This window comes from Antedon bifida, chromosome 1, assembly GCF_963402885.1.
Source record: "Antedon bifida chromosome 1, ecAntBifi1.1, whole genome shotgun sequence".
Classification (NCBI taxonomy): Eukaryota; Metazoa; Echinodermata; class Crinoidea; order Comatulida; family Antedonidae; genus Antedon; species Antedon bifida.
The window spans coordinates 1575487-1599787 of record NC_136226.1 but is presented as its reverse complement, the minus strand read 5'-3'; the positions used below and the strand labels follow the sequence as shown (position 1 = coordinate 1599787).

At 33.3% G+C, this 24301-nt stretch overlaps 3 protein-coding genes across 3 annotated transcripts; 2 read left to right on the top strand and 1 right to left on the bottom strand.

Moving 5' to 3' along the window:
- The first annotated feature begins 335 nt into the window (after nt 1-335).
- LOC144837359 (uncharacterized) lies at nt 336-2675 on the top strand. The gene is made up of 2 exons (XM_078692464.1): nt 336-873; nt 1906-2675. The coding sequence occupies exons 1-2, from the start codon at nt 336-338 to the stop codon at nt 2673-2675; spliced, it is 1308 nt and encodes a 435-aa protein (XP_078548590.1).
- A 255-nt stretch (nt 2676-2930) lies between these two features.
- LOC144837270 (3'-5' exoribonuclease HELZ2-like) lies at nt 2931-20099 on the top strand. The gene is made up of 20 exons (XM_078692352.1): nt 2931-3147; nt 3790-3912; nt 4105-4598; nt 4963-5595; nt 5824-6217; nt 6405-6785; nt 6860-6935; nt 7623-11124; nt 11328-11585; nt 12179-12267; nt 12475-12543; nt 16333-16479; nt 16712-16849; nt 16988-17277; nt 18142-18338; nt 18446-18548; nt 18758-18988; nt 19192-19345; nt 19503-19670; nt 19785-20099. The coding sequence occupies exons 1-20, from the start codon at nt 2998-3000 to the stop codon at nt 19883-19885; spliced, it is 7698 nt and encodes a 2565-aa protein (XP_078548478.1). The 5' UTR covers nt 2931-2997; the 3' UTR covers nt 19886-20099.
- A 425-nt stretch (nt 20100-20524) lies between these two features.
- Nucleotides 20525-22849, bottom strand: LOC144851974 (uncharacterized). Its single transcript, XM_078709655.1, has 5 exons — nt 22813-22849; nt 22168-22273; nt 21757-21824; nt 21094-21210; nt 20525-20667 (listed from the first exon to the last, which is right to left on the bottom strand). Exons 1-5 carry the CDS (start codon nt 22813-22815, stop codon nt 20647-20649), a joined length of 315 nt encoding a protein of 104 aa, XP_078565781.1. The 5' UTR covers nt 22816-22849; the 3' UTR covers nt 20525-20646.
- Between the last annotated feature and the right edge of the window lie 1452 nt (nt 22850-24301).

Genomic DNA, 24301 nt, shown 5'->3' with positions numbered 1-24301 from the left:
GTAGGGGAATGTGAAGGACAAAACAATAATATTATTGTAGCTGAACACTTAACAGCTCCTCTTGTTGATCCACCATCGCTGCTGCCTACTGTATCTACATATTACATTTATTATCCACAATATGTAAGTAAGCATTTCTGACACACACTTAATAACTGCTCAGCTCCTGCTTGTCCTGAACAATTTATATACAAGCATTTGACTATCAATATTTCAAATTTTTTTTAATAAAGTTTAAATATATATTAAATGGTTGCCTTGTTTTTTCTTTTATATTATCATATTTGCACATAACAATTTTCAACCATTTTTTGCAGACAGAAACATTTTGTGAAATGGCAAATGATGAAGCTGATGAGAAGTTTATGGACTTGAAATCTGACTTCAGTAAACTATATGAATCTCACAAATGCAAATGGTTAAGGTTTTGCTTATTTGATCATCTGCCTTTAAGTGACCTCAAAGCTACAAATAAAGGAAATGAGTTATTAAATTCATTAGAGGAACGTGGTTATATACTACATAATGATGTTCATCTTTTATGGGAAATAGCAGAAATTTCAGAGTTGATAAAAGCAAAGGACCTTGTAACTAAATATATTTTTGAAGGAAGTAGTATAAATAATCAAAATGCAGTGCAAAAAAGGCTGTCAGAATATCGGAAAAACTTGTTTATGGCATTACGAGAAGTTGAAGAAGATGACTTAAGTGATATTACTGCGAACTACAGATTAAACAAAGATGATTTCAAAACTGCTTGGGACTTAGTATTCCATCTGGAAAAAGAAAAACTTCTTGAAGATAAAAAAAAAAAAATAATGAGGTTTGCAAAATGTCTTAACCAAACAGCTAAGAATCATCTACTTGGCAATTGTATGTATTTTGTTTTTTACTGTTTACTACTCCTACAATATGGAACGCCTCCTCTGCCTTCAGTTCACATTTATCATGCAGTACACACCAATTGTCATGCAGTACACACCAATGGTCATGCAGTACACACCAATCGTCATGCAGTACACACCAAACATCATGCAGTACACACCAATCGTCATGCAGTACACACCAAACATCATGCAGTACACACCAATCGTCATGCAGTACACAGCAATCGTCATGCAATCGTCAGCAATCGTCATGCAGTACACACCAATCATCATTCAGTCAAATATTGCGTAATTTATACCGCCACCTATCGACAAAATCGAATATCACGTGACGTTTATTAGACGGCTGTAAAACTAAGGCTATTCAAACATTATACTACAGCAACTCACGCTGTCTACAACTACACCGCACATGCTTTACGTCCTATAGATTCCAAGATTTCTGTAATAGTTTTTCCAGCCATTTTACTCATAAAGCATGTGCGGTGTAGTAGTAGACAGCGTGAGTTGCTGTATTATAATGTTTGAATAGCCTTAGTTTTACAGCCGTCTAATAAACGTCACGTGATATTCGATTTTGTCGATAGGTGGCGGTATAAATTACGCAATATTTGACTGCATGACGATTGGTGTGTACTGCATGACGATTGGTGTGTACTGCATGACGATTGGTGTGTACTGCATGACGATTGGTGTGTACTGCATGATGTTTGGTGTGTACTGCATGACGATTGGTGTGTACTGCATGATGTTTGGTGTGTACTGCATGACCATTGGTGTGTACTGCATGACCATTGGTGTGTACTGCATGATAAATGTGAACTGAAGGCAGAGGAGGCGTTCCATACTACAATGCCATTGTTGTCTAAAATAAATTATATACAGTATTTTAGTAATTGAATATGCATCGCACACTGATTGTTTCATTGAGTCCTAAAATCACATTACCCATTAGGCTTATTTGATATTTTTAATAAAAATGTTTTAATGAAAATGTATATGTATGTTTTAACTAAAGGTGCTCAAGTAACCGTTTCTGTAGAAAAACGCAAAGCTGAAGATTCTGAAGATCTACCATCTCCAAAAAGACAGTTTACAGATGAAGACATTAGAGCAGTATGTTATGACAAGGAGAATAATTTGATAGGTTACCTTTTATTCCGTAATTGTCAATTTGTTGAAATAACAAAGGGATCCATAGTATTTCATGTGACTTTTGTTGATCCCAATGGCCTTACAAATCTCTGGAAACTGCATCAAAGTGGACAACTTCTCAAAGATATAGCAGGAATACTTTTTTCAGAGAAACACCGACAGGAGTTTGAAGAGACTTGGGAGACACAGTTTGATCAACAAATATACATTGCTGCTCTTGATAAGCTAAATGGAAAAAGTGTGAAATTAAGTAATACCATGTCACCAGTTGAAGTACCCACTTACTGGCAGCAACCCCAACAGCTTGTTGGCTTGTCATTTGGTAGTTTTTCTGATGTGCATTTTGCTGAACAGGATCAGACCCAGAAAGCACAGAATATTGAAAGGGTTCACACATCCACACCTGCTACAGAAGTATCGGGCACACTGCAAACTAATCAACAAGTAAGCTCTCAGAGCATTCCTGTAAATCTCCATTGTTATTATTGTGAGATTGATTTTGATTTGCTGCTTTCCCACATCAGCACTTTGGAACACAAAAAGTGGGTTGACTCCGACACTGACAGAAATTGGAAACATCGAAATCCACCTCTTAAAATTGTCAATGGTCTTTTTGTTATGTGTGATAGGTAATAGGGTATTTTATTTTTATATATATATATCAAGATTAGATTAATAAACTAAACTTCATTTAAATGTTAAAAAAAACACTATAAAATAAATATATTGTTATTATATTTTATACTTTTATTGTCACCGTAGCCGTCATCGTCATCATCTTCATCATTATTATTATAATCATCAACGTCTTATTTTGTTAAGCACACAACAAAAACACAACAAAATGGTGCGTAGATGACAGTAATATTTAACTATATATGTATTTTTTATTATTGTTAGAAACAAGGAGAATAATTGCCCCTACTCTAATGCAGAACCAGCTAACAACCAATGCATGCAGGCACATACTCAGGAAGAATTGGAAGAATGGAAAGAACGACACGAATATCGAATGATGAAACGAGAGAAAAAGGAGAGTAAACTCTTCACATTCATGGACCAACTCTTGGATGAGTACAACTCAGCATTTATTAGGGCAGATATAGTAAGAGTACAGTTTATATAGATGAATTTTTTGTTTACACAGTAGGGGCCTACAGTAATTAACATTATTATAAGTAATTTGGCTATATATGGATAATTTAATAACAAATTGAAAACTGTATGTTTACAACTTTCAAATTACATAACAAAACAAAGCTAAAGAGAAATTAAAGTAAAAAGTAAGCCAAAATAAAGTATATGTACTATTACGTTTTGATCTGAATGACTAATAATAATAAGGAAATCTTATATTGTGCTGGTTGCCTTGAACTCTAATTTTTAGTAGAGGGCATTCCCTATACAAAACTCCATTATACACATTTGGTATTAGCCAGCTCCAAGCCAACAGTATATAAGTAAATAAACACTCTGGGAATAACAGAGTCGGTCTTGAGCCGCTACAATTTTGATCCTACCGTAGAGTAGGCTTTGGGCCGGCATTTGCAAGCCTCAGGTCAGCACTCCGTATAGTGCCCTGTGTAGTGTAAACGCACACGGTCATAGTTTAAAGCCTATAAAATCGTTGATGTAAATGGGGTCATACTGTACTGTATCAATTGCTTTATTCCCACATGACCAAATGAATAGAAATAGAATCATATTAATGTAATGGTTGTTAATGCTATTAAATAAATATTTTTAGATGACTGAAAAAGATTTGCCAAACATTTGGATTTCTTGTGACAGCAAACTTGACTGTTTTATTGATGCCAAGTCTGATGACACATTTAAAGGCTGTTGGCATTTTCAGGTGAAATGTACTGAAGTAAGTGAAGTTAATTTTTTTTTAAATACACAAGTTCACTTGGGTTGGTGCTTTCCCCATATTCAGATTTTCTTTAAAGAATATCTAAACAAGAAATAAATTTAAAAAATCAATGAAATAAAATCTAATTTTGGTGAAAACATATTATAGACATTATTTAATTTGACTAAAAAAATCATTACTAATCTTTAGAAAGGAAGGCTAAAACGTATTGGCTTACTACACGATGAACATCGCTTGCAGTTTTTCTTGTCACGTCCAGAACAAGAAGTTAGACCTCAGGTTTGCCCTGGAAATATGATCATGGATGAATATGGTGCCTACAACATAGATGTACATTTCACCACACACAAGCTTGGAAGTTTCCATCAATGGGTTGTCTTTGATTTTGGGAAGAAGCCAATTATGTTTCGAGAACTTAAAGTTCATGTTGGTGCTGAAGGTGAATGTGAAAGTAATAGTAAAAGTCAGTCCACATATATTTGGGACACAAGTAATACTGAGATAATCCGATCAACTAAACACAGCTCTTCTGACGAAGACCTCTTAAGGAAGTACAAACCACCTGGTGCCAATCTAAATATCGATTACTTGAATGAAGGCGAGCTAACTCGGGAAAATTACAAACATAGGATGCACAAAATGTTGAACTTGGAGGAGAGAGATAGAATGAAAATGATTAACAGGTATGTGACATAGCATATTTTTACTTAGTTGTCTCCGGAGGGACCATTCCCTGATGCCTAGGCAATAACCTTTTACAGTGGCACTGGTTGGGGCAGATGCTAGAATAATGAATTAAAAGATTTCTGAAACTACATTGTACAATTTGACATACAGCAATTTAGGGGAGAAAACAACAAAATGCACCTCGTTGAGAGGATTGGAACCAGGGAAGAGTGCCAAGATTACTAGCAATGCTTTGGTATACACAAACTATCACAAAGTGTTTATTATTTTGGTGGGTTTTTCTTTCACTATGATACAGCATACAACATCGAAAAAAATGATACAGTATATAAATGTATAATGTTTTTAATTCTTCAATAGGTTGGACACAACGGCACAGATGGACATTTTAAGTAGTATTACAATTGAATCTTATGCTGCGTCTGAACTGTTAACTGCTCGAAAGGGTGAACTTTATGGTAAAATAAACTTAACTGAAACTATAAACTTTGACGTTGAATCAAACCAGCTTATCATGCAATCTGTACAAACGGTATTGTGCAAATTTGATTCAGAATCAAATGAAGCTTACGAACTTAAAATTGTATCCAATGAAAGTATCAGTGGAGATTACATCTATGTAAACCTGAACGCAAAATTTGTAGAAAAACTTCAACTGGAAGCTGGCCCGAAAAGCATTGAGTTTCAGTTTCAGCTTGACCGTTTACTTTTCTGTCAAATGCACTACGCTATTGATAGTTTAACAAATCTTGATTCTGTATTACCAACCCGAGGAGATAGATTGCATATTCCAGATGATTTCCCAATAGAGAACGACAACAAAGGCCAAGAACAAGTAATACAGTGTTTGGCGGGAACACCAGCAATTAGCGGGCCGCCATTGGTCATATATGGTCCGTTTGGTACAGGAAAAACAAGAACCATGGCAGAGTCTGTAAAGAAGATCCTTCTTAAAGATGACTCAACAGTTTTGATTTGTACCATGTCCAATAGGTTTGTAAATTAATTTGGTTATGTTCTTACATAGAAAAAGTGCTCATTCCGTATCTTGTCTTATTTCTATATAATATTACTTTTATACCCCTTTCACATCGGCTAGCAAATCTCCAGATTCCATGGCGTATAAATATAATATATATATTGTCATCTACTACAAGCTACTACTAAGAAATATAGAAAATGTTATATCATTTTAATTACTCTATATTTTTAATCACTTAGTGGGGCAGATCTGTACATTACAAAACATTTAGATGAATATCTCAAAACCTACCCAAAACATGTAGGACCAAAACCAACGCTGCTTCGCGTGTACCAACCTAGACGACGCATTAACACCATACATCCACATGTTCAAAAGTATTGTCTGATTGACCAAACCAAAAATACAATCAATCTACCAACCAGAGATGATGTGAAGAGATCTAGAGTTGTCATCTGTACCCTTAATATGGCATTAAGATTAGTATCACTAAACTTGAAAGGTCATTTCACACACATACTAATTGATGAGGCAGGTCAGGCATTAGAGACTCAAGCTATCATGCCGTTAGCAATGGCAGAGAGGAAGACATGTGTAGCAATTGCTGGTGATCATATTCAAATGAGTCCAAAGGTAATAGTATTCTTATGGTGTTTGTAAAAGTCTAAAATAGCTTATATAAGTACTGTGTCCACCATATAATAGCATCTATTTACCGTCCGTACATTTTATACTGTAGTACTATATCAAATTGAAACTATACTTTGGTTTATAGATGGTAAATTTAAGCCATAACAGTAATACAACATTATTTTTATAGGTCTATTCTGAGGAAGCGCGTATTGGTGGATTTGATCAATCTATTCTAAAACGCCTACATGATCATTATGAAAACACAGGCGACCAAAATACTATATTTTTGCATTACAACTACCGAACCTGTGAGGAAATTTTATCATTTGTATCAGAAGCATTCTATGGAACAAAGCTAATTTCAATGAAGGAGCATCCACCACACCCCACCCTGTACCCATTATCGTTTTATGCAGTCATGGGCAAAGATCGTCTTGTGGGAACATCGTACTGCAATAGGGATGAAGCTAAAGAACTTGGAAACAGAGTTGAAGATCTTTATAATAACTGGCCGCCAGAATGGGGAATGAAAAAAGATATTGGTGTTGTTACAACATATGGATGTCAGGCATGTAAACCTCATTTGTTTTTTATTTAAGGTATGAAAAATAGCAAAATCTTACTTTACAATTTAAATTTCAGGTGCGTGAAATTCGTAGTGAACTCCGAAGGCGACATTTGCCAGGTGTGGCTGTGGAGAGTGTTAGAAACATTCAAGGTAATTTAAGACCATACCATAACAATTTGGTGGCTAAAACAAATCAACCTAACAAGTACTTTACTGTCTGCAAACAATTATCCTGCAATCAATTTTAATTAAATTTTTTTAAATTTTAGTATAAATACAGCACATTATCTTTGACATATGTGGCACATATGTAAGTGAAATCAGACATAAGTCGCAGGTAGATTTGTATATACAGCCAAAAACAAAAAAAGGCTGAACAATTACAAATACAAACGATAGTTGAAACAGTATTATGTTTTATGCTTAAATTGAAAGTGTTCGCATGGGTTGTTTTTCATAAAAATTGTGCATAATACCCCTTTACTAAGGCCTAAACCTAAACGCCCTGTTTATTTTTTTGTACTTGTCATTTTATTATTCTATCATTATAACAACCAAACATTTAAACTGTGATATTTCTGGAAGTACACATGAGTACACATGGTATTTTTTTCGTATTTTAAATCTTGGATCATGTAGTTTCAGTATTTCTCTGTTTCCTACTCATGTCTGATTTTTCTTGAAGATGCCACATATACATTAGTAAAGAGTTTCTTATTAATCTAAAAATCTCTCCAATCATCATAACCTATTCACATTTGTTGTATCGATTTCTTGTTAATCACTATTTTTTAAATTACTTAATATATTTAAATATATATATATTGTTGTCTAAAGGTAAAGAATTTCGAGCATTGTTCATCAGTGTTGTGCGAACAAAAGCAGCACTGGAAAAGAAGAATGCTAATGCCACATACAGCAGTCCGGATGAAAGTGCAGGATATGATTATGGATTTCTTTCTGATGAAAAGATGTTAAACACTGCATTCACAAGAGCCAAATCTCTTCTGGTAGTTGTTGGAGATCCTACAACAATGTATTCTATTCGTGGCAATTGCTCAAATGTTTGGAAGAAATTCCTCCAGACATGCGACCAGCATAAAAGTTTGTATGCAAATGATTTAACCCTACAACAAATACGTAAAGATATTGGAATTGCTGCTCCATTCAAACTCTCTGGAGAAAAGGATGTTTCAAAGAAAAAGATGACAGCTAAAATCAGAGAGGATTTCCCGCCTCTAACCACAATAGATGTTGCTAAAACCTTTGATGATGAAGGAAAAAATAAATATGAATACAACAAATCTAAAGATGACAAGAAAGCAAAATATGATTCAATTTTAGAAGTGCTCAGGGGTCTAGTTAAGAAAGACAGTCAGACAGATGATGTATCTCAGGAAAGCAACTACAAGAGCGATGTGAATGAATCCAGAAGAGAAGTAGAGAAGCTTGTCAAAGAGTTATTTGTTCCTGATACAGACTATTCAAATCTTCAAGGTGCTGATTTTTTTGAGTACAATCCTAACATACATAGTGAAGAATCAGAACAAGACAAGAAATATGAATCACTGCTCGATTCAGAACCAGAAAAATACAAGAGATGCAAATTCCATGTTGATGTTCGAGGAAAGACATATGCTACTACTTTAGAAGAAGATAGGATTTCAATCACTAATAAGCATAATAGAGGGCAAGCTTTAAACAATGATGATGTTATTATCAAAATTAAAGAAGCTGAAGTTGATGAAATCACATCAGAAATATATGGAAGAGTTGTTCATATCTTGAAAAGAGCATCTGACCCCTACTTGCGTGAGCTAGTTTGCATGCTAGATCAGCATAGTAACAGCCTTATGGTACCTGTAAACAAAGACTTCCCAAAACTTTGTATAGTAACAAAGGATAAAAACAAATCACCAATTGAGGATGTTACTGTAAACATATACACCTTAAACAAACAGCTGAACAGTAAGAAGCCATTTTATTTTGAACGCAAAGTTGTGGTGGAAAATAAGGACCGTTTTCATAAATTATTTGTAGTACGTTATTGGAATTGGTTAGATGATATGACATATCCAATGGGATTTGTTACAGAAGAGCTGCCTCCAGCCACTAACAAAGCAAAGGGGATTAGAATTCTAAAGCTTATACATGGTGTTGAAGATACCTGGAAGGAGAAAGTTCGCGAAGAACTTGAGAGCAAGTTTCATGAAAATTGGACAATTCCAGAAGATGAAATAAGAGAGAGAACCGATTTAAGAAGCATTGAAACATTTACTATCGACCCCAAGGGTTGCCAAGATATTGATGATGCACTTAGCATACATAAACTTGCTGATGATCATTATAAAGTAGGAGTTCACATCGCCGATGTCAGCTACTTTGTAAGAAACAACACATTGCTTGATGAAGAGGCACAGACAAGAGGCATTACATATTATCCCATGCAAGAAGAACCCATCAACATGCTACCAACAAGACTTAGTAATAACTTGTGCAGTTTAATTCCAGGAAAGGATAGGTTAACAATATCTGTATTAATGGATATAAGAAATGATAGTCTGCATTCTAAAATAGTGAAATCTATCATTCAGTCCAGACAAAAATTCACATACAAAGAAGTAGAAGACATCATTCACAATGGAAACAATGATGTAAAACCATCCATTGTAAGTGCAATTCATGCACTGAATGAATTAGCTCAGAAGACTCGCGCAGCTCGCCTTAAGGAAGGCCGGTTTTCATACAATGAAGATGAACAAGAGGTATCTTGTCCTCTTGCACATTCATTGATTGAGGAGTTTATCGTTCTTGCAAACAAAGCTGTTGCAGGGTATCTGATGGAAAAGTTTCCTCAATGTGTTCCACTCAGGAGGCAACTCTCACCAGATCCTGAAAAGCTCCTGGAATTTCAAGTAAAACACTTAGCAGATATCAGAAATAGTAAAAAGATGTTAGGAAAGTTTAAAGGCTATGTTGATTCTTCACAGTGTAATTGTGATCATGCCTGTAAATGTGGTGAACAAAGTAACACAATTACAATGCAGAAACGGGAATGGGACCATTTGTTTGGAATTGTAAATAACATCAAGCAAGGTTCTGATGCCAGTCTTGCTGAAATGATGAAGATTATCCAGATTGTTTGTACTGATACTAAACATCCAAAGCTCTCTGTAATGATGGCACACTACAACATGATACAAGAGAAGTCAGATTACAAATGTTCTGGTCAAAGCATTTCCAATGGTCAAGATCTGGCACATCATTCTCTTGAAGTTGACTTCTACACTCACTTTACATCTCCAATAAGACGGTACATTGACATTGTTGTGCACCGCCTTATAGATGCAGCTATCAACCAACAAGACATACCTTATACTGAAGAGGAAATTGGCTCCATCTGCTATAACTGTTCAATTCAGTCTTCAAATGCTACAGCTTTTGAAAAGAGCACCAAGTTGTTAACTATGGCTCTAAAATTGAAAGAGTCTTCAATATCATGTCGTCTTGTTGTGGAACAAGTATCAGACAACTGTATTACCTTTGACTTTCCTAGTGTTATACCAATCAATAACAGAGTTGTGGGTTTAAATAAGTTAAAGCCATCGAAGAAACCAGATGTTAAAGAAGATACTATCCGTTTGATATGGAAGGAAAGAGTATATGATGAAAAAGCAGAACCCAAAGAGGCTCTACCAAAAATGGACAGCATTGCAGGAGAGTTGGATGCAAACCGTTTTGTTGTTACTTTTAACAGTACTTATTGGCAAGAAATTCTTTCTGGAATCGAAGATGACGATATCCATCAAATTCGAGCTGCAATGCATTATGCTGCCCAAGAAATTAAAACTAAAGAAAAAGAAAAAAACCAAAGAACTATGGTCAAAAGTACAAATGGAAAACTGTTGAAGAAAGAAGTCACATCAGAAGTTTTAAACAGACATGGCAACAGGCATCATTTTGTAGAATTTGAAAGAGAATATTCTCCTGGACATATAGTTCAAGTTGTGCTTACTGCAGAATTTAAACGAGGAATTCCTGAACCTAAAATCCAACTCTTCAACTTGACACCTGAACTGGACATATGTTTAGAACATCGTTCTGATCCTGTTACATGTTTCTCTCAATTAGCAAATAAGAAACCGAGAGATGCGGAAAATTTACGTACATATCAGCAACGTTGGTTGGCAGTGCTATCAATGGCATCTGCATCAAAGGCTGTATCTGATGATGAAAGTCTTATCATACGAAATGTCTCAATCAGTTGGACATTTGATTCAAATAATTACAGTGGCGTGTTTCAACTACAAGATAACTTTTACGAACAACGAAGTATTAGGTAATTATCATCTTTTACATTCTTTCCTCATATTTCAACATATAGGTCTAGAAACATGAACTTAAATTACATAACAATTGAAATTGACAAACAAACCCCTTTTTACTAGGATCAAGTTTTTTTTGGATTAATCCATTTCAATAGTCAGAAGTAATTCTTGTTTTACATAAACTTTTATTAATATATTTAATAATTTTTTCCAGATTTAAATGTTCTGACTATTTATGTGTTCGTTATTATGGTGATTACATACCACACAAAGGTCAGAATCTTTCTGGTGTCAACTATGCATGGGTTGGTCACTGCTACATAACAGAGATTGTCAACTCAAAAGAAAGTAAATCAGCAAAAATTGTCATTAGACTAAATGCCTCAAAACTGCCATTGAGTATACTTTATCAACAGCGAAAGAAAAAACATCTTTGTACTATTGAGCTTATTCAACAAGGACAATCTGATCAGTAAGCAATTGAAAATCACATCAATCAAAATACAGACCTATGATCAAATTTGAGGTTGTTGCTGGCTTTTTGCGAACATTTAATTGAATTCTGCTTTAAAAAATAGCCGATTAATAACCGTTTGAATAAATTCCCCACAATTTCTTTGCAGCAGAATTTCAATTAACCAGTTAAATGGCAGCATGAAAATCAGTCAAAACACCCAGACAATAGAGGGAAGACCCAAACAATAGAGGGTTGAACACAATTTAACCGGTTATTGCTGTGCACCTTTTAGATGCAACACAAAATAATTGACAACTAATTGTAGTATCTTGTACGTTTGACTGCCTGTTTGCATTTTGGTTAATGATGATTAGTGAGGAAATCAATAAAAAACAAACAAAATTGGGAGCACAAATTTACAAGTAACAATATTTGAAACATGGAAATATAAAATTAGATTTATACCTCCATGTTTGAAACTTATGGATTTAAAGATTGTGGCAGCATATACATTTTATTATGGTACCATTTATACAAAAACAGAAATGTTGAAAGGCTATAAATAGGTGAATTATTAAAGATATGTAATTCAATCTAAATGTCCACAGGTGGCTTGAATATGCTGTAAAAGGTCTTAGTAATGGCAAGTCACGACTTAACATAGACATTGTTCTTATGACGGGCAGACTATTAGATGGTAAGTATTCTTTTGATGAACTTAATTGTATATTGTAGTATATTAAAAGTATTTTTTAGGAAATTCCATCAAACCCAAAAAAGCTTCTTAAAGTATATTTTGTTTGGTAAACTGCTGGTTATAAGTTTTCATTCATAATTTTTTTTTCTTTTCTTACATAATTTAAGTTCTTACAAAAATTTATCTAAAATTGTTTGTTTCTTTTAGAAGCTGCTAGTGATGAGGCAAAATTTGTTAGAACAGGAGCAATACCCAAAAGACAGAAAACACTTACAGGTGGGTATTCAATGACACTAGGCCTATATAGAAATTAGAAGGTTCACATTCACCAAATACCATGATTAAACCAGTCACTATCCAAAACTCACATTTTCTGATATTTTTTCGCAGCGCCATGAGCAATGACTGTTGGAATGGCGGTATATAAATCAAACGATTGATTGATTGATTTTATGTGAACACAAAATCATCTTTTAATGTTTTTTATCCTATTTTTTTTAAATATTTCTTTTTTGGATGAATAAATTATTGAAATGAAATAAAAAAAAAAACATTTGAGAAACATGATTAATCTAGAATTAATCAATCAAGTCATTACACACAATTTTATTGGCCCAATTTCTATCCAACAAGACATCTCATTTGCAAAAATAGATGATTGAATTCTACAGTATATGTTTTCTTTCGGTTTCTCATTATCATATGCTAAATAGTCCGGTGGCAGGAGGGGGGATATCACCACCCGAAAGGGGACAAATTGCCATCCAACTTTTCTAGACCAGAATTTTCCGTAGATTACGAATATGGAAGGTAATCGATCAGGATAGGAAGTGTTTTCGAGATATAAGGGGTCAAAGTTCAAAATTGACCAATATAAAAACTTGCTATATCTCTGGAAATTCTGGACCTAGTGAGATAATTTTGGTGTCAAATTGTTCACAATGTATATGTTTATATTAGCTCTAACAGAACGTTCTTTGTAAAATTGACCGGAAACCCCATTTTTAGCAATTTTGACCTTTGACCTCTTTTTGCTATATCTAAGTAACGGCAGGTCGGAGAGAATTAAAAATAGGAGCAAATTGTTCCCAAGATATACATTTATATTCAGTGTAACAGATGATATTGCTTGAAAATGACCGGAAGTGTGGTTATTAACCTTTGACATAATTGAATAAGGTTATAAAAACATAAATTAATAAATATTTGTTGTAAGGAGCCAATTTTGGTATCAAATTGTTCACAATATATATGTTTATACTTGCCATAATGCAACATTTCTTTCAAAAAGTGACTGAAACACTATTTTTCTGTAATTTTAACCTTTGACTTGTTTTTCTCATCTAAATAACGACATGGCATAGAGATTTCTAACGGCAAATTGTTTATAATAGATATTTTTATTCAATCTAATAGATTATACTGCTTGAAAAATACAAGTGTGATTATTGCTTTGAAATCCTGTACATAAGAGCCTATCGGGGGGATTTAATTCAAAGAGGTGTGGAAGGGGAATACTACTACTATACAGTACAATGTCTTTCAGAAACATTTGAGCAATTTCAAACAGGTATCCATGTATCTCCAATAAACGGAATGTACGGTTCATAGAGAATTCAGAAGTTACCCTTGGTTCATTTTGGCAAATCCATATGGGTTCCTTTTAAAAGGATTGAGGGTTCACAGACAGGCTTTTCCCATGGCTTAATATTGGAACCTACAGTTTTAGTTACCCGATATATTTATAACACAGTATGTAGCCAAATGCATTGATCCGATACAGGGGCCAAATGTAGAACTGAACATACAGTAGAGAAGGGTCTAAATAGATGACCTGCTGTTGTTTCATTTTAGGCAAAATATAAATCGGTTACTTAAGGATCGAGAGTGCACAGGCAGCTATATTCCATGTGCCTGTCTATATAAACCCACATTGTCACTCCTTATATTTCCGTTATGGGGCTTAATGTCTATCCATGGAGGACCGGCCTTTGGGGGGTTAATTTTGGCAAATCCATAAGTGTTCCTTAAGGATCGAGAGTGCACAGGCAGCTTTATTCCATGGGCCGCGCCTGTCTATATGAACTCACAGTGTCACCCCTTATATTTCCATTATGGGGCTTAATGTCCATCCATGGAGAACGACCGGCCCTTAGGTTAATTTTGGCAAATCCATAAAATGTTTCTTATGGATGATCGAGGGTGCACAGGGATATTTATTATATCTCTATGAACCCACATTTTCACCCCACATACAGTATTTCCAATATAGGGTCTCTTGTAGACCCACATAGAGAACCCCGAAAGGTCCATGAAGGATCAGCCCTTGGGTTCATTTGGGCAAATCCATAAATGTTATTTAAAGATTGAGGGTGAACATTTTAGTTTTATTCCATAGTTCATCTATGAACTATTTACCCCATATTAATTTCTAATACAGGGCCTTATGTAGCACACCACATAGAGATCCCAAAAGGGTCCTTAGAGGGTTCATTCGGGCAAATCCATATGGGTTATTTTAGAATCTTTTGTGTACAGGAAACTCTTTCCTGTATGGGCCAAACTATCTGTGGCTATATAAAAATTGTGGTCTGTCTGTGTAGTGAGTTGTGGATTGAGTTTGGCCACCTGGATCTGCCTATGCCCTATCCTGTACGAATTGGTATTCTCTGGTTCAGATGAATAGTAGTTTATTTTCCAAAAACGAATATTGTAGCCCTAATAAATTCAACTGTATAGTGGCAAATCATTGAAGGTCAGCGTAACATTTTAACATCATAACAGTCATAATATTAATAATTAATTTTATTATTTATTTTACAGTATTATATTAATACATTTAAAATAATGCGCACTAGAAAAATATAAAAATACCATAACTTCACTGATCAAATAACGTGATTACATTTATGAACATCGATCTCATAGTTTGAATAACTTTGCATTATTTAGTATATCACTTGTTCAAATGTTGACCTTTGACCTATGTCAACTTGTGTAATGATAAATGTGCTCTTTTGATTGTGTATGATTGATAGATGTCTTAACAGAGTGATAAAACATAACATTTTCTTAAATGTTAGTTTTTATTTGGGTTTATATGCAAATTGTGTGATTGGTCAATATTGACATTTGACCTTTAATTGAAAAGTATTTGTTTTATAAAGCGACTGAATAGATACCTATAACCATACAAATGTATTAAAAGACCAAATTGAACTTCAATAAATTGGTTATAATACATGTATGATATAATACATTGTTATAATTGGTCAATTTTGAACTTTGACCTCTTATCTCTTCCTATTCGCTTCCTATCCTGATCAAAGTCTGATTTGATTAAATACAGTATCAATTATAATTATATTAATCAAAATTATAATGAAATAACATAACTTTACTAATCAAATAATTTGATTACTTGTAAAACCATCATCATCATAGTTTGGACAACTTTGCATTTATTTGTTAACTAATACGTGTATTAAAATGTTGACCTTTGACCTTAGGTCAACTGATGAAATTGACCTTATGTCAACTGATGAAATGATGTATTCGCTCTTTTACATTGCGTATGATTGATTAACAGGATGAGAAAACATCCAATTTTTATTAAATATAAGTTTTTATTTGGTTTTATAGGTACGTTCTATGATTGGTCAATATTGACATTTGACCCTTAATTACAAAGGATTTTTTTTTCATAAGGTGATTGAATAGACAATTATAATCATAAAAATGTAATAAAAGACCAAATTGTGCTTCAATAAATTTGTTATAATACATATACATAATACATTGTTGTAATTGGTCAATTTTGAACTTTGACCCCTTATATCTCGAAAACGCTTCCTATCCTGATCGATTACCTTCCATATTCGTAATCTACGGAAAATTCTGGTCTAGAAAAGTTGGATGGCAATTTGTCCCCTTTCGGGTGGTGATTCCCCCCTCCTGCCACCGGACTAAAACTTATCATGATGAAGGATCATGATAATTATATGATTATATAAAATGATTTTTTCTTTCTTATTTTAAACTTATGTTAAAATACATTTTTTTTAGGTGCTATGAAACAAATTCTTGAAATTGCAAAAACAATTGATGTCGGAGAAATGAGTGATGTAGCTTTGCCACCACCAAATAATGTCCAAAAGCAGGCAATAACTACAGCTTTGGAAAACCAATTTACAGTCATACAAGGACCTCCAGGTACACAAATACGTTTTGTGTTTTGAGCTCTTTAGAACTCAATTTTCCTAAATAAAATTTATACTGTAACTACCCAAAATTAATGCATTGTACACTGAAAACCTTTTCCTGAAAAAAAAACTCTATGTAATGTCTAGGCTTTAGAATCTTGCAATAATTTTACACATTCTATGGCGTTTTGGAGTTTACCTTACATTATTGAACTTTTTAATTATTTATTTCACAAATCAAGGAACTGGAAAATCTGTGACAGGCGCACAACTAGCATACTACTTTTCCGAGATGAACACACAAATATCACCTACTGGTAAAGGGCAGCCACAGGTTCTCTACTGTGGACCATCTAACAAGTCTGTTGATGTTGTTGCAGGTAATACTTATTCCCATTTTGACAGCTTCGAATAGAACCATAAAAGCAATAACAATTCGTTTTCTTGATTAAAATAAAATTGCCTTTCCTTAGATAAAATCACTAAACCAGTCGTAAACACATTTTGTTTTAAAATAGGATATTTAAAGAAGTTTCCAAGACTTTCTGTTGTACGAGTTTACAGTGAAGCTATTGAGAAGAAAGATTTTCCACTTCCATGGGAGAAAAATATAAAAAAAGCTGACATACAGTCCTCTACTGACCCTGACCATGTCAACATTGCCTTACATTATCTCATCAGGACCAATGAAAATTCAAAGAGTGCTGAAATAAGGAAAGTAGATCATGATTTCCAACAACTAAAACCAGGTGAAGTCGTTCCTAAAGAAAGAAGAAAATCATATCATCAACTGATAAGTTCAGCAAAGGTAAATTTAGATTGAAATCAGCTGAATCCTTTAATTAAACGATAATAATATACAATAGTTCATTCCATTTTGGATAAAAAACGTATGGAAACATACTTCCATAATGTTGCAGCTATTAATAAGCGCAGTTGTGTCTTGACCTTACCAGGTACCAATTTGGTGGAGAGAGGCAAACATAAGTAAAGTGTCTTGCCTAAAACACAAGCAATGCAACAAGTGTTTGGCTCGATGTCGCGATCAGAATCGGCATAGCCTGATTAGCAAAACAAATACGATCATCTTTAAAGATGTATTGTCCCTTTGACTAATTTCAAAAAAATAAAAAATAACAGATTTCAAAAAAAGGTGGGTCATTTTGAAGTATCATAATAGTTATTAACTATCACCAAAAATTTGACGAAAAAAAAAATCATTTAACTGAAATACAGACGTTTTTTTGTTAAAAAAATAACTTTGACTTCCAGTCAAAGTTTTCGATCAAAACATATCCCATAATGAAACGCGCTTGTTTGGCTAGTCTCTGTATGCATAATCATAAAACTTCCTCACGATCTGTGTGAAAATACCTTCTCAACCGTGACGAGTTGTAAACAATCCTAATTAGCATATGCATAATGCGTACTCGTGGTTTGAAATCTTTGTTTACTTTCGCTCGCGACGATTTTCCAGACGGAATGTAATCCAACTAATTTACCTGTTAATTACGTAAACTGGTTGCTTTTGGCTCGAATTTTCGACTTAAAGTGAATAACTTTAATATTACTTTGATATGGCCAATTTAAATTTAGAATATTTTGACCTTCATTTTTTTGTGTTTCAAGGGACAATACATCTTTAACATAACAATCTTCTTAATAATTACAGAGAGAAGAACTTAAGAAATATAAAATCATCTTAGCAACTTGCAATTCAGCTGGTTCAAACGTTATCAATAAAAAAAATTATATTAGACAGTGTATCATAGATGAAGCAGGGATGTGTAGTGAACCGGAGTCTCTTATCCCTCTTGTTATGTGTTCACCTTACCAAGTGGTACTTATTGGAGATCACAAACAGTTGAGGTAAGAATGATTCAGAAATGTTGAAAAGGAATAGGCAGTTTACGATAATTCACTTAATTTGTTTAGAAAACTTGTTTTGTCCTGTTAATTACAAAATGTCATTTCAGACCAATCATTACTGAGAGACGTGCAGAGGATTTAGGTATGGGTATATCTCTACTAGAGCGTTACGAGGAAAAGGCACTGATGTTAACTATACAGTACAGAATGGTAAGTCTACTATTTTAATTTATATACAGTATTTCAATTTTAACACTATTTGAACGATTTATACCTCTACTCAATGTACTGTATATTTGTAGCATTAGAAAAAATATGGTGCTATCATACAGAATATAGATATCAAAATATATCTTGCACCACTATATTAAATTACAATGTACAAATTAAATTGGACGTTAATTCATTTTCCTTCTTAGCATCCAAAAATCTGTGAGTTTCCATCAAGCGCTTTCTACAAAAACAAATTGGTGACAGACGATTCTGTTAAAAATCGTAAAACCGAAAACTGGCAAGAGCAGTTTTGGCCAGCTGGTTCTAGTTGTCCAACTCTATTCTGCCATGTGTATGGTAAAGAGGAGACACTGACTGTTAAAAGTTTAGAAGGAGGAGAACAAAGCAAAAGCAACCCACAGGAGGTTGATCATGTGGTTAGTGATTCTCATTGTGGTACAAAGCATTTTCAGCAAGAACAGTAGAATTTCCTAGCCTAATGTATTGTTACTAGAGTCTCTTTCAAACTCTCGGTGACCTAGAATCTTCATTTTTGGTGTGAACATGGTTTAGAGATCTTTGCAAAGTTTGTTCATTATTAATTAAAGAGGTAAAATGAACAAAATTAACATTTTTTTAGGTCCGGATTGCTTGCAAACTTCTGGATAAAGGAGTGCAACCTAAAGATATCATGATACTGTCTCAATATCGATTACAATGTCAACGAATCAGAGATGATCTTAAGAAATGTGGAAAAGAAATAATTCTTGTTTCAACTGTGGTTCTTAGCCAAGGTATGGTTACAAGATAATATTCATGTTTTAACAGACCTACAACAAATCTAGGCACAAATCAATAATACATCCATATCCAAAGAGAAACATACAAATTGCAAACACTAGCACAGTATACTATTTTGAAATAACGGATGAAACAATTTATACCCTATAGGTAGCGAATGTGATTATGTAATCATGTCAACTGTACGGTCATTACCAAGAGTTGAGATTGAAAAGAGACCAAGTATTAGATGGATAAAGACCAATTTAGGTTTTATAGCTGATGAAAACCAAATGAATGTAGCACTGACCAGAGCTAAGAAAGGACTCATTCTTATAGGTAAGAACTAAATAAGCACAACATGAAAGGATTAAAGAGGAAATAACAACATAGAAACAGGCATACTGGAAGACAAATGTATTGAATATGTAACATTTTGCTCTATCTTCACAGGGAACCAGTACATGCTTGAAACTCACCCCAAGTGGAAGGAATTACTACAAATGTACAGGCAAAATAAATGTCTTGTTGATGCATCAGATTTCAAACCATAAGTCTCTGAGCTAGGCTACCAATGACAAGAAACTTCTCTACATGTACAGTACTATTCATTATATCCGCAACAATACAGTTGCTCATTTTAAATTGTACAGCAATTGTGATTTTATGTCAAATCTGTATATACATTGTACTGCGTATTTGCTTTAACTGTAAATTTCAAAGACGATGTCCAACATTTTTAAATAAATTCTTAATTTGATTTTTAAACAGATGTGTGTACAATGTTCATTCTCAGGGTTCAATGAATTTGTAGAGATGTGGGACCCCAACTGTTTTTTGAGCTCCACACTTTCAACATCTATATTAGGAATAGTCTGAGGGTGAAGAGCATATTATCAAGTACACATTTTGTCTTAAGGCCAATTTACACAGATGAGCGGTAACGGTAAGCGGAAAATCGCGTCGCTTGTCTCATGTAGAATCTGTATCTATCCCGAGTGGTAAACCGCCTGTCAGCTCTATGCTCTGTGTAATTGGTCATAAGGAATAACATAGATTCTATATTTGTATTATCGTTACCGTTCGTCTGTGTAAATTGGCCTTAATGGTTGGCATTTGTGTATTTGGTCTTGCTGTCTACTATTCAATCCAGGATTATTTTCTAAAAACCATAAACAAACAAACAAGACAAATTATTTTTTTCACTTTGTTATTTTTAATATACAAGATCAAGAATTACAATTAGCTGTTTTAAAGAGTTTCCAGGTTGAATATCATCATTTCATTGATGTTATCCTTTGCTACCCATCACAGATTAAAACTGGATCATTTGTCCCTGCAAGATAAAAATAATACAAATGGTTAATAAATGTCAAATTATTTCTTAGGCTTGGAAACAATAATACAGAGTATAAACACACAGAGTATAAACTTATATTTGTACTTTGATCATCCTCACGAAACGTCAGAACTAAATATATGTGGTGTATGGCAAACTTTATCAAAATATTATATTCATACACAATTTGACCAAAAATGTTTTACAAAGGACTTTGGTTTCATAGAAACAATAACATACTATTATTCAGTTACTGATGTAATACACATCTATACTTATTTTTATACCATCTAACAGTAAATACATGACTCGCCAATTACAGGAGAAGAAATACATGCTTTCTAAACAAGGTAATGGTACTGTATTGGGAATTAGAATAATTTCTTGGGGAGTTTTAAGCAAGCATGTCAAGCATGTACTTACCTTTCGTTTCTTGTCTCCTCCTAGCTCAAAATGCTTACATCTTTTGATTGCTAGTTGTTTCCTGTACTTACACTCTGTGCATTCCATTCTAAGTGTAATCTTTTTTGTTGTTTTGGCCTATAAAATATAAATAGTCATTTTGTGTAGATCCCAAATACAATATCAGTATTAAATGCAAATACTTACTCCAAGCAATGGAATACATACTATCGCTATAGATTCAATATGTCAATACAAATTATGTCATTATAAGGAATGCTTCAATATTATGTATGTTTCCAAATTCTAATATCAAACTCACTCTTAAAACCATTTGCTTAATCAGAAATGGAACAGTGGCATAACAGTCTTGCCAATATTTAACCCATATTTGGAAATTAGATAATTTTTAACCCATATTTGGAAATTAGATAATTTTTAACCCATATTTGGTATATCATTTTTAACCCATATATGGTATATCATTTTTAACCCATATTTGGTATATCATTTTTAACCCATATTTGGTATATCATTTTTAACCCATATATGGTATATCATTTTAACCAATATTTGGTAATAGCTTCTTTAAAAGACATTCCATGCATTGACAATATACACCAATATTTGTAATACTATATAAGATTTAAAATTTAATAATCCTGAAATGATGTGCAAACATACCTTTTTGTGAAATACAGGCTTGGTCTGACCACCATATCCACATTGTTTTCTGTCATAACGCCGCTTTCCTATATAACAAAACAAAAAATCACAATTCCTTCAAAACAAAGATTTTATCAAATATTAAATTACTACCATAATACAGTATCATAATGGTCACAGTCATGCTTGGTTCGCCGCTGTTTTTCTATCACTTGGGACACCAATGGAAACCAATCTCTATCCATGTTTTATTGAATGGTTTCAAATTTTAATATAATTAAAAATACATTCTGAAAACACAACATTTTGGGTCAGCACACTGTACACTTGGAAGGGAATAATAATATATAGGACATAGGAACAACTAGTTACGTCAACGCAAACTGAAAACTCTCCAAGAAGGTAAATACTGCATGATCTTTGACCTACCTTGAGCATACAAGGATGCTTTACCAGCCTTGTACTGGGTCACTTTGTGGGTCATGTGCTTCCTGCACTTCTTGCAGAAGGTGCGCCTTGATTTTGGAACATTCACCTGTGAAGAATCAAAACTCAAGTTTAGTTCTGTCATTTATTTTTTATGGTAATGAGGACAATTAACAATTTGGCAACTAGGCCTAGCCTATTATTAGTATAGATAGTCTTCAAAACAAGCCTAAACTATCCCAAAATCTAGTCTAGGCCTACTTACTGCTACTTAATTACAAAGCCTAACCTGTGAATGTGACCGATACTGGAATCCCTGCTAACTTATATAGGCTAGCAAGTTAGGCATATATGGTATTACTCTTTTAGCGTAGTAGTGTCCCCCAATAGCTTCCTAACTAGCTAGTGCTCTCCTCTCAACCGGCATATCCTCTACGGTACGACGTACAGACGTGTAGTAGGCCTAGCCTATGCAATAAATATTGCTATAATTTAGAGATTCAAACTAGACTAAAAGTAAAAATACAAACATAGGCCGATTTTTCAGATTAAGTTTATGACTGAATTCCACCAATTTGGTGTATAGTTTATTGTGTAAGATAGGATGATTGGATATATTTAAGAGCATAATTGTTACACTGTACCCACCATTTTGGCCTCCAAGTAAGAAAAGATCAGATTCACAACGTTGGTGGCGCACTGTTGATTTTCCAAGAGCTTGAATTGCAGCAGTAAATAATTCTTCCTTACTAATTAGCTGCTAGTATTAAAATCTCCAATTAAACATTAAAACAATTTTACAAAGATTTTAACAAAAATATAAGCATCATTTTAACACGTACACGAAGTGGTTTTTATCTTCTGTAACAAAAAAAGTTTTTCATTTTCATAGATCTGAATATTGCTACAAAAACGTTACAGTCATTATTTTGTATCTACAGTGAATTGTTCTAAATATATTTTTGCAATACAATAAAATACATGATTTTTTTTTTTAAAGTTATAGCCAAAAAAATAAACCTATCACTGCACAGGCTGCACATGAATAAATCAGCTTTAAAAATATAGGCAAAAAATTATAAGCAGCCAACTTTTAACATTTTTTTCTCTTTATTTATACAGATTTATTTATAATAAAAAATAAAAAAATATAAAAATAGATGTGAACATCCTAAATGATTAACCCCTCTGGATAAAGTAAGGTTAATGGCCAGATATCAACTGTAATTTCACCTCACAAAATGAATAGCATATGCTTGTTATTAAAATGCTGACAATTCTGAAGGGCTTCTGCTTCCAGATATTAATTTTCAAAGAGAAAGAGGCAAACTTATAACAATCACTCTTATGAGTCATCCTCGAGAGTCATGTGATCTGAAAACTAACTTGCAGATTTTTAACTTTTACAATTCTACTGCAAGAGAGATATTTCTGAGCAATTAAAGATGTTTTGTCCCCCAAAAACATGAAAAATGAAGATTAATTAACATTAAAATGGCATATTCAACAAAAATTGACCATACATCTTGAAATGTATATATTATTGTTTATAGGCCCTATATTGATCAAAAGGATCTCAATGAAGGTACAAATAAAATTAGCAAAAAGCTAAATAAAACAGATAAAGTAAAACAGCCAGAAAGAAATTGCAGTTCCTCAGTAAACCTGATTGCACAAAAAAAGGTGATATGGCATGACAGAATTATTTTGATGAGATCTAAAACTGATGATCAGTGGAGGGAGAATCTAGAAAAAGAAAAATGGTAAACTTAACCTAATCTTTTGCATTGGAATTTTAAAATTTGATTACAATTGACACACCACTAGTATAAAATACTCAAAAACAACCAAAGGTTGAAATGAAGAGTTTACAATTATTCAGAATGCCTAAACAGTACATTAAACAAGAATATAAAAATAAAAATTTAACAAAATAAAGAAACAATTCATTAATACAAATTTGATTCAATATACATTCATTCAATAAGGTAATGATATTTACAAGTTAAATTCTATATACAATTAATATAATAAGGATGATGATGATGATAGAGATGACAAACAAATTTGATGAAAATGGAAATCATTTAGTAATAATGATACCTAATCATAATAATATTGATAAGAAAAGATTATG

Coding starts and splice junctions, on each gene's coding strand:
- LOC144837359 (XM_078692464.1), top strand. CDS start 336: ATGGCAAATGATGAAGCTGATGAGAAGTTTATGGACTTGAAATCTGAC. Junction 874..1,905: donor GAATCATCTACTTGGCAATT/GTATGTATTTTG, acceptor TTTTAACTAAAG/GTGCTCAAGTAACCGTTTCT.
- LOC144851974 (XM_078709655.1), bottom strand. Junction 21,211..21,756: donor AGCCTGTATTTCACAAAAAG/GTATGTTTGCAC, acceptor TATATTTTATAG/GCCAAAACAACAAAAAAGAT. Junction 20,668..21,093: donor GAGGAGACAAGAAACGAAAG/GTAAGTACATGC, acceptor TTTATCTTGCAG/GGACAAATGATCCAGTTTTA.
- LOC144837270 (XM_078692352.1), top strand. CDS start 2,998: ATGCAGGCACATACTCAGGAAGAATTGGAAGAATGGAAAGAACGACAC. Junction 6,218..6,404: donor ATATTCAAATGAGTCCAAAG/GTAATAGTATTC, acceptor TTATTTTTATAG/GTCTATTCTGAGGAAGCGCG. Junction 18,549..18,757: donor TAACTATACAGTACAGAATG/GTAAGTCTACTA, acceptor TTTCCTTCTTAG/CATCCAAAAATCTGTGAGTT.